At 49.4% G+C, this 10,502-nt stretch overlaps 1 protein-coding gene across 2 annotated transcripts in view; it reads right to left on the bottom strand.

Moving 5' to 3' along the window:
- The window catches only part of TAOK1 (TAO kinase 1), a 33,399-nt gene that overhangs the window by 1,407 nt on the left and 21,490 nt on the right, over nucleotides 1–10,502 (bottom strand). Inside the window, exons 15-18 of one of the 2 annotated variants that reach the window (XM_010134311.1) lie at nucleotides 8,884–9,087; nucleotides 8,129–8,368; nucleotides 4,295–4,507; nucleotides 3,021–3,203 (exon numbers count right to left, since the gene is read on the bottom strand). In XM_010134311.1, coding sequence (XP_010132613.1) covers nucleotides 3,021–3,203; nucleotides 4,295–4,507; nucleotides 8,129–8,368; nucleotides 8,884–9,087 — 840 coding nt within the window. The remainder of the gene's footprint in view (nucleotides 1–3,020; nucleotides 3,204–4,294; nucleotides 4,508–8,128; nucleotides 8,369–8,883; nucleotides 9,088–10,502) is intronic. The other variant, XM_010134319.1, reaches the window with a different exon arrangement.

Genomic DNA, 10,502 nt, shown 5'->3' with positions numbered 1-10,502 from the left:
GGCTGGTGATTAGCTAGACGATAGGCAAGCTAGCAGCTCAACTCCAATTTCTGCCCCGTAACACTGTTCCAAATCAGTTTCCAAGGGTACTTTGGTAGGGGCACTGGGATCAGCTCTCTTAAGTTCAGAGAAGATGGGGCTACGGCCTCCAGACATCCATCAGGCAGGGATGACACCCTTCCTCACCGAAACTTCTGCAGTCAAGTGGAGAACTGAAGAATCGCTCCATTATCTTCTTGCCTGCACCGAGAAAGCTACTTTTGGCCTTGGTGGAAAAGACCAAATGGGCAAAAAGCAGCAGCCAAGACTTTTGGCATAGCTCACTGGCATCTCTCCTGCTGTCAGCAGCGATGCGGCCAAGAGGGCTTATCTTGGTCCATGCTGAAGGTGCCGGGCAGGGAGTTGTACGTGTAAGCACACTCTTGCCTTAGTCAGGCAATATGCAAAGTGATTTCATCTGGAATTTAGGAAACAATCTGCTCCAGCGTGAGTCACCTCCTGAGTTCAGGGCTTTCAGAGAGGCCTTGTCCCCTGCCCATTTCTTATGGCTAGGTGAGTGACACCGATCCTCCGTGGAGCAGCCCTGCTTGCTCCTGCTGACAGCCACGGGGCCATCAGCTGCTCTGGAGCAGGCAGAAGAGGAAGAAGAGCTCTAACGTTAGTTCTTCAAAACGCTCCACTTGCTTTCTCCAATCCTGCAATCTCAGCAGAATCCTCCTCTTCCAACGTCTTCAGCTGCTCACAGCTTTCCATCTTCGTGACAGCCTAACACACAGGACTTGGCGCAACTGGACTGCGCAGGAAGGCATCTCGAACGCACCGCATTCAAGTGACATCACCCCCAAACCACCTCAGCATGCCGGATTCTGAACATGAGGTGTCTTGAGGCATGTGGGAAGGAAATGAGTAAATCCCAAGTCTTTTAAAGACACTCGGGACATGCTCATTGCTGGTGCAACACCACGCAGCACCAGGGTACAGCCTGTTCAGCGCCTCAGCCACAGGCGTGTAAAGGCTGTGCACTGCCGGGGCTGGCTGCCCCCTCCTTAGCCAAAGTGGGACGTACTCGTTCTGGTAGGTTCCCACGGTGATGGGCACCAGCAAAAATAAAGAGCACTGTGCTGGAAGGAAGCAGAGTCCTACGCACACGCTAACTCCCGGAACCTGGTTTATTACTGAACATCAGGGGCTGACTTTGCCACAGGCTACGTACACGTTTGCGCATACAAGCTCTCGTGCATGTACCTGCCCTTTCCCTGGCTGCCAGTCACAGTTTGCACATACAAGCAAATCCCAGGTGACGTTGCTGAGCGACCCGCAGCAGAATGCTTGCACAAACAGAACACCTCTCCACCCACCCCTGAGCTGCTGCAGAGTGGCTGTAACCCCACCAAGAAAGGCTCGTCACTGGGCCATGACTTGGTGACCTGTGATGCACTAGGACTGCAGGTATTGCTAAATAAAACTTACGGAAGTTGAAGTGCCATCTAATTTTTTGCTATTCTAAGGCAACACAGAGACAAAAAACCTATGCTGGCTCTTATTACTGTTTCTTCCTCTCTCTGAGGCAGCATGGCTAGGCTTCCTTTCACCATTACCGATGCCAAAAGCTTCACAGGGGCTTTCTAGGCACAGAGACTTCAATCCTGGTCCACAATGCAAGACGTGTTCAACACTACTACGGGTTAATGCGAGACTCCTTAAGTCTCTGGCCTCACCTCAGCTTTCAACGTAACACTGTGTGCAGTGCACTACGTGCTGCTCGCACACAGCGAGCGATGACCAGGAGCAGGCTCGCTGTGGCTCTTCTTCCCGGAGCTCTCGGCAGATCATGCCACCAGAGGGCAATGCACATCCAGCATAAGCCACCCCAAACACCGGGCTGTGACCCGACCTGTCCGCTTCCGGACGAGAGCAAAATAACTAGTGCTGGGGTCTAAAGACAGCTATCACACTTGTGAGCGCACAAATTCAGCTCCTTCCCGAGAGTCATGTCAGCTTGCCGGAGACCAAAGCACAACAGAGCTGTGCTGTCTTCTCAGAGAGGCTTCCTCGGCTGACCGTGAGGTGGAGCAGTTTTATGCTGGTGAGGGTCCTCCATCAGCCCAGCAGCCACCCCTTAGCCTCTGGGAGAAGCCAAGTGCAAAGAACTTCGAGGCCACAGGAATTCCCTAATTCAGTAATCGCCGATTAGCGAAGTTGGGAGCTGTTGTGTGAATGGAGATGGTTGGCACCCACAGGGCAAACCAAAGGGGAAAAAATCACGGGAGGAAGGCTGCTCGTGCATGTCCTTTCCGGGATGGGTACTTTACCCACCCCTTCGTTTGTGTAAGCCACTCGTATTTCTGTACGCACCATGCACCTGGCACTGCACAGAAACACACCAGCAAGGAGCCCGTTAACACTCAGAGCCAGTTCCGAGCTGCATCCAGGGAGCAGCAGGTCACCCAGGCCCCTGGGACTGGCTGTTTTGGTTTGCTTAGGGAAATGCTGCGGACAGCGTTTGCAGAACGAGTGTAATTTCACAGGGAAACTGCAGCCTGCTCTCCACAGACCAACAAATAGAGCAGATCTGCAGCAAAATAGTATTCCTGTAAAACACAGGGGCACAGATACCTTTTACCTTTCATTTTCCCCCTTCACCAGAGATACCTGCTACTGAGACTACACAAATTCCAACTCCCCCAGCTTTAGGCTGTTACTCTTTGTCCTCTGACGAGCTGGGGAAGTTGATCTGCAGCTCAGAGACAGAACAGTTCACTTTCCCTTCCGCCCAGAGAGGCACGACTCCCTCTGGCACACTTCAGCAGCTCTATCCCAGCCAGAAGCTGCCTGCCTTGGACGGCTGAGTTGGCAGAAGTTGAGCCCGTGTGTCACTGAGCTCTCATCCCAGAGAGGCAAATACCCAAACGACCCACGTTACTAGAGACAGCAGGGTGAAGGCAGCTTCCCTCTCTACGGATAAGCACAGTGCAATGTAAGATCCGAAACAGGGAGCGTGCTAACGACGCCCATTTTACCTTCTGCTCAAGGAGGGCCCGACGGAGGGATACCCTCTGTTCGAGATCACGCAGCTCCCGATCATGCTGGGCTTCTGCCTGCATCTTGATTTTACTCTGATATGCATTCAGCAGCTCCAATTCTTGCTGCAGCTGCATCTTCAAAACCTGGCACTCTGCTTCCTGTGCTTCATCCAAACGCAGCTGGGAAAGACAGACAATAGAGACATTTCACTATGGGGTAACCACTCATGACACTCCGCGGGAGGACTGGAGGGATGGGGAGAGAATGGGATGGGACTTTGTTTTCTTAGCAATACAATTGGTCTCTATTGTACTTCGTTTCACTGAACAGAGGACCGACAGTGACAAAGACTGGTGACAGCGAGCCCACAGCGCTGATCCGAGTGATGCTGATGAGCAGTGGCACCTCAGGAACCACAATCCATACGGCAGAGACCCGACTGCTAGAGGTGCTAACGTCCACAGCGCTCCTTTTGCTAGAGGCAAAGAGAAGATCTCTTGCTCTGTTCAACTGGATTAACCAATCACCTGTACGCAGGAGACTTAAGTCCGTATCCCTGCCAATGCAGGGCTTCGGGCAAAAGAATCTAACGACATAAACCTAAAAGCAGTGTGGTACTGAACTTTTACCCTTCCCATACATCAATTAAGCCGGCTACCCTGCTTCACAGCGCCAAATTTGTACAGAGCGATGTGAGCAGGATGCAGTATGCAAGAAGTGCAAAGAAAACTGCACATTCAGCTGTAGCGAGGACTCAAAGCATTGCTCATGTGGTCGTTCCTTCAAGATGGAATCTCTTAAAGAAGGAATCACAGAATTTTCACACCGCTTTTACCATTATTTCAGATTTACAGCCAAAACTCTGGACTCCTCCATGACTCAAAGAGCATCTTCCACCAGTGGGACATGCTTTGGCTGCTATCATCGACAAATCAAAACCTAAATGACTTCAGACAGCAAGCTGCACATTATCTGACGATGCTCTAACAGGGATGTTTATGCTGTCAAACTTCATGCAAAAGCAGTCCTCTGGCCACACAGATGCATCACTCTGCATCTCTGCAGCAGCAGCTTCAACGTCAGCCTGCCTGAAGGGGGTGATACCTCTTTCCTCCACATTTGAATGCTGCTTTTTAAGTACAGAGGAGTGACTGCGCAGGGTATGGCTCATAGCAAGGAAGCAGCCAGCCTGCTGTCAGGATACAGATCGGATAAAATGCAAACATCCCTATTTGGCTGAGGAACCCTGGGTCCCTCGGAGGCGACTCACAGCTTGTGTCGAGAGCATTTCATTAATGCTGTGATCATACTGCTCAGCCAGGATAGCCAGCTTCCGGGTCTGCTCCTCCTTGAGCCGTTTGAGGACAGCTTTATGTTCACTCTTTGGCGTGGTCTCCAGCAGATGGTTTCTCAGTGCTTTGTACTGCCTGGTTTGGATCTTGCATGTATCCTGAAACTGCTTCTTTATCTGTAGTTCTTTTGACTGGAAAGATGGAGGGGACACAAACAAAGAAAAAACCAGCGTGTTTCAAATGGGAGAAATATCCATTCAAATGGATATTTGGGATTACATTAAGGATATGAGTTCAAGAATCCACAAACGTATATTAACATCTACAGTGCAAGGAGGGAAGCAAACTACACAAGAGGCAACGACTACTGCTGCAGCTGCTTTGACACTGCCACTGCGCGAAACAATTACGATACAGACACTTCTAGAACAAAGCTCCAGCCTAAATACAGCTGTCTCTGCACAAAGAGCCTCACATTTGTCACTGGACTGGATCCAGTCCTGGGTGTTGCTTTTCAAGAAAAGTTCTTGAGGGACAGGACTACTATTTCTTAGCACCAAAAGCCATACTTACACATGACTGTGTGCGTATGGAACACGTATATGAACAGCACTTCAATGTTACGACAAGCAGCAGATCCGGTGCATGGGAAGGGACAGGGAAAAAGAGCCACGCTTTTTCCATTGAGGGTTTGATGAAGATAGTATCAAGGGTTAGGATACATCTTAAGAGCCTGTTTCATGAAGATACTAAAAAATGGTTGGAAAAGATAGATGCTTGAAGACGAACGCCAAAAGCAACATCAGTCTTGTGCTGGTCTGGCAAACAGAACAATTCCCCAGCCCTGACCGAAGCTTACTGGAGACGGGGGTTTTCCTTTCCACTTGCTAGGATCTCTGTTATAGAACAACTTCGTGATTGGGAGGGCTGGGAGACAGCAGTCCTGGCTGGCAAAGGCATCTGGACCTGACTCTGCTGCACAACCTTGAGGAAATGAGGTTTTTTTTTTTTTTCTTTCGCCTACCTTACCTGCCTCCAGAGCAGCTCGTGAGCGTTAACATCTACTGAGTGCTTTAAGACCCTGAAAAAGAACGTGTTCTGGAGTTGCCTGTATCTTTCTATCTTTCTGGCACAGATACTTCTAACTAAGCAAAATCCACAAGTGATGAGTGATGCTGGTTAACTGACATAGTCAGTTCATGGCAAGAAAAAACAAAAAATCCCCTAACCCCCACATCGGGGCAGTCAGTGCACACACTCTGGGTCACTCCTGCTGTCAGCCTCCGTGGTCAAACCCTGAACTGCTGGGGGCAGGAACAGAGCATAGGACCAGATTGCTGGAAGAGCTCTGGAACCTGAATCAGCAAGGCAGATGCATGTGCCTGTCTACCGTCCGCTCCTCCACTGCCTGCTCCAGGCATTAACGCAAGGCCCAGCACTGGCAGCTGCCTAGAAAGAGGCAGCGGGATGAGGAGATATACCCAGCCCGGTTCAGCCATCAGCATGCTTTGCTGCACAAACCAGCAAATCCACCTGGCTAAGCCAATGCAGCGAACAGGACAAAGATGGGTTTTCATTCAAACCGAAACGTGTATCATGAGGAGAATACATCGCTTCTACCCTTTCTAAATTCACAGGAAGTTATTTCCCCTTCAGGAAACCTTTAAGGGAAATGTCAGCAGGTTACACATTCCTGTCAGGGACCTGGTTGCAGCAAAACACTAGCAATCTGTTTTGTCCTCACTTTCTGTGAAGTCTTGCTTGGACTCTGTTTACAGGCTTCCAATCCGAAGGCTTTAACAACAGGAAACAGAAGGGAGGGGTGAGATTTCCAGTCAGACTTCTGACAAGATGATTTTGACCTAGTATTGTGAAATACCAGCAAGAGGGTATTTGCATCACAATTAACAAACTCGAATTAATAACGGAGCAGTTTTCACTGAAGGGTGAATTCTAGTTATCGGTCCTTCTGGTGCCGTAATTGCGGCAACAGACACTGACAGACACTGACCGTTAAAAAACCTGCTTTCAGGACAAAGGACCTCACTAAATAACAAAGGGAAAGGCTGAAACACGTGCCCTTGAGGGAAAACGCTGCTGGAGAAAGAAACCGAACAAATAGTCAAATTATCTATTCAATTAGGAATACTTGCCTGCATTAGTCAGAACAAGAGGGGAGTTAATACTGGGGAACGGTTGATAAATAGGGGATTGTACTCCTAACGGACCGGCTGTACGGCAGGCTGCACTACCAGCGCTGCCTGTACGCAAAGGTGCTGGGTTGACAGCTCAGGCCTGAAATCCTTCGCTAATCGCAGAGCGGCCACGCAAAGCAGAACGCAAGCTTTCCGCGCTCCCCGCCAAACGCGCCAGCCCTGTCCTCCATGGAGGAGGGAAGGGGCTGAAGGGCCTGCGGAGGTGAGAGGGCAGCCGAGCCCCTGCAGCAGCCCAGAGAGCCCGCTGACCCGGCTGTCCCCACTGCTGGCCAGGAAGGGAGGACAGAGGTGCTGCCCACTCGCGTTCGCACCGCATCACCTTGGGGAGGCAGAACCCGTCCACGCTAGTCTCAGAAGGATCCACCTAATGCAGCTGCTTCGGTTTTATTCAGCTCAGAGTGCAGCGCAGCTTCCCTGTGAAGTCATCCGCTATTTATACACTATATCCTTGGAGATTCTCGACAGCGATCAGATGGTCCCTTGTTCTCCAGCTAGGTTTTCACTAGTTAGTATTATTCTAATATTGACAAATCAGGCTTTTTTTTTTTTGCTGAAGTTCTATTTTCAAGTTGGTTATTTTCTCTGTAAGAAGATAACTTGCAGGTGGTGAAAACTAAGTCAGATGGGAAATATCACAAAGAGGAAAGACCTAGAACAACAAAGAAAGCCCATGCTCAGTATGCCACACGCTCGTTTTGTTACTGGCACAGCTGAACGCTGGGTGGAGAGAAGTCTGCCTCCTCAAAGGAAATGCACCAGGCAGCTTTGTGAGAGGCCTCAGACGCTCCAGAATAAACCACTGGAGTTCTCTGGATGGAGTGAAGGCTCACAATGAAAACACCAAGAGCCTCAATTAGAGAGGCCCTACAGTTCTGGTCAGCCACCACAGCTACAAGGGCAGCGTGAGAACCCCACGAGAGCACAGCCCAGCAAAGGTCAGGGCTAGGAGCTTCCCGAGGACGCCGCGGCTGGCCGGGATCTCTCCCTCCTTCCCCCCACACTTGCCAGCACGCCGGCCCTACTGTGGGAACAATAACAAGGTGAGCCAGCCAAGACCCATGGGGCAGTCCCTTTTGATGCAAGCAGCAACACAGAGCTTTTGTTTGGCTTTGTTTTTAAGTGACACTGCTTCATTACAGAAAAATAGAATTTATTCTTGCGTATGGGGAGAGAAGAGGATCAGGAAAAAGTATAGGAGGAAAAGGGGGCGGAAAAAAGGGCACCGTAAAGATTAAATGCATTTTAAACTACCACAAAAAGGAAGGCACATGGCTGAGAACAATAGCTTTCCAAATAAAATGAGGGAATAGTGCTGCTACGGCCTGCCCACAATGCACTGTAACCCCGCTCACCACTGCTGCGGTTCGTACGCACGGTGCTCGTCAGGCTGCAGTTCCACCCCGGCAGTTACTCAACTTGACAAACCTGGCACTTTTTAAAAAATTGAATTCCTTACAGAACGAGACACCTCTTCAAAATAACGAGCTTCGGAATACCTTGGACCTGCACACACCGCCCATGAGAACCGCGCGGTGATGTACCGCTGGCCCAGCAGCAGCAGCAGCTCGCACCCAGAGCTCCTACACCGCTTAGTACCTTCAGGCTCTTGGGTTGCTGCCGGACCTCCATGACGTGCTTACGCCTCAGCTCCCGCTCCCGGCGCTTGTTGTATTCCAGCTGGTTGGTGAGCTCGGTCTGGTGCTGGAGTCGGATCAGCTCACAGCGCATCTTCTGGATGGTACTGAGATGGCGGAACTCCAGCTCCTGCATGGACTCGTGCTGACGCAGCAGCATGGCGTGCTCCAGGTCCTTCTGCGTCTGCCTTTTGTTTAACTCCTAACAGGAGGACAGAGGGAAGCGTTACATTCCTTGTACTTACTTGGACTTCCATTCACAACGTGACATTTCACTTCGTTCACAAGGGCAGTTCTCTCTTCCCAAGGCATTTGAGGACGGAGCCCAGAGTTTTCTACATTTTATCAGAAGCAGACAGCACCGCCGCTAGTAATTCTTCCTTCCTCATTTCACTTTTCTTCTTCCTGTTCTGGATGCTCAACAGGATTCACAGTAAGCATTTTCTGGCAGGGGCTGCAACTGCTGCGTGTTGACTTTTTGGATCTATCGATTCCCCCCCAACAGGGCATTGATCTAAACACTTGATCCTGCACGATCCCCTAAATGCCACAGGGGTTACCAAAGGGCGCTGCAAAACATATCAAACCCCTATTTTACCAAAAAACTTTAGATGTGGCAATTGACGCTTCAGCGAGACTGGAGCTGGACTGAAGGTGCTCCTGGGAGATCCATTTCACACGGGTGGTCCCAGGTCTCCTCTCTGCCCATTCTCTTACCTCCCGGACCAGGTCCTGCTCCAGATTATGGCGGCCAAGGAGCATCCGCCTCTTAAAGCGGCGACACTCCAGCTCCAAGTACTGCCTCTGACGCCTCAGTAAGTTGGCTTCTTCCTCTGCTTGGAAATGCTGGATGTTCTCCTTCTGCTTGGAGAGCCACTCCTGCTTCTCCTTCTTTGGAGTGCTCTGGTTTTCATTCAGCTCCTGATAACAGCAAGGTAATTAATTGTGGAACAGTCACATTAAGCTCCTTGGCCCTGAACAACTGGACGGACCTGCCTAATAAACTACGTTTCAAAGCTGTTCCACCTTGTCTTCTCATGGCCAGTACCAGGCCCAGCCTCTGCAAAATGCATTGTATCACACACCTAAGGGAACACCAGGAGACCAAGAGCGGAGCAAGTTTAACTACGACCTTTTGGTTTTTTGCACTGGCCAAAATGCCAGTTCTTGTTCACAGTTTCCAGACGTACTGATTGGCTCAAAACAAAAATGATGGTTTGCCCCTGAAACAAAGACGCTTGGAGGTCCTGCCATACCACCTGACAAATGTTTGACAGGCTCCCAAAGGACTGAGAGGAGGAACAACATCATCCTGTTGTTCTAACAAAACTCCAGCCACATGAAGCACATTAGAAAATCTTTGTGTCTTGCTTACTGGGACACATACACATTTCATAAGCAACTCCTCAAGGCAGAGTCACTCACCGAGATGCCATAACTTACAAAACCAACATAAACAAGTTCACAGGCGAGACTTAAGGCCACAGTCTCCACATTTGTAGTAAACTCAACACACAGCTTGCACCGTCTCTGGCAGAAGGCTCTGCCCGCTTGAGCCGCATACGAGAGATGCCCCTACAGTAACTAGACTTGCTGTGGTACGTCTCAGCTGCAGGATGAGACAGAACTCCTCTGTACTTCAGCAGTGTTTCTTGGTGCTCTGTGATCTACTGCCCACTTAGAGAAAGATTCCATGCTACTATAAAGAGCCCACACTACTATAATTTTTGTTAGATCTTTCTTGGCTCTGCTGCTCTTCAGCCTTTTTTTTCTCCTGGGAAATGTCTATGTTTGGGAATATTCCCCTTTGGAGCAAGTTCCAAAGTTGTGTCACACAAGTTGATGGTTGAGCACTAAATGGCTCTTTCAAAAAAATTATTTATAGTGCTTACGGTTTCAGCCACTCCACAAAAAGAATCAGGAAGTTGGATTCTACAGCTTCGCTGCATTTCACAAAGGTCATGATTTCCACAACAGTGGAGTGACTATTAAACTATTACACAGCTTTCTCCATTAAAATTAATAGTGTTTTACAGACACTTTCCTTAAAAAAAAACCCGAACAAAAAACCTGCAGGTTGTCTTTACTGCTCCTACAGAAATATCACGGAAGTGATAAGAATCTTCACTAACTGCTGCAGTGCATGGTCATTACCTTCAGGAACAAAGCATGAGAAAAATGCTCATGACCCTTCTCGAACTACCTGTTTGCATTCCCTAGGATTGCCAAATTTGCACGTTTCTGGCTAATAAGTAAAATCAAACAATAGAGAAATCTGTACTTTCTCAAGATACATGTATAGAAGCCAACAGATAAATAAACCCTCTTATTCTAAA

This window comes from Buceros rhinoceros, unplaced genomic scaffold (assembly GCF_000710305.1).
Source record: "Buceros rhinoceros silvestris isolate BGI_N320 unplaced genomic scaffold, ASM71030v1 scaffold26780, whole genome shotgun sequence".
Lineage (NCBI taxonomy): Eukaryota > Metazoa > Chordata > Aves > Bucerotiformes > Bucerotidae > Buceros > Buceros rhinoceros.
The sequence above is the reverse complement of the archived record's forward strand: the minus strand, read 5'-3'. Positions and strand labels throughout refer to the sequence as shown.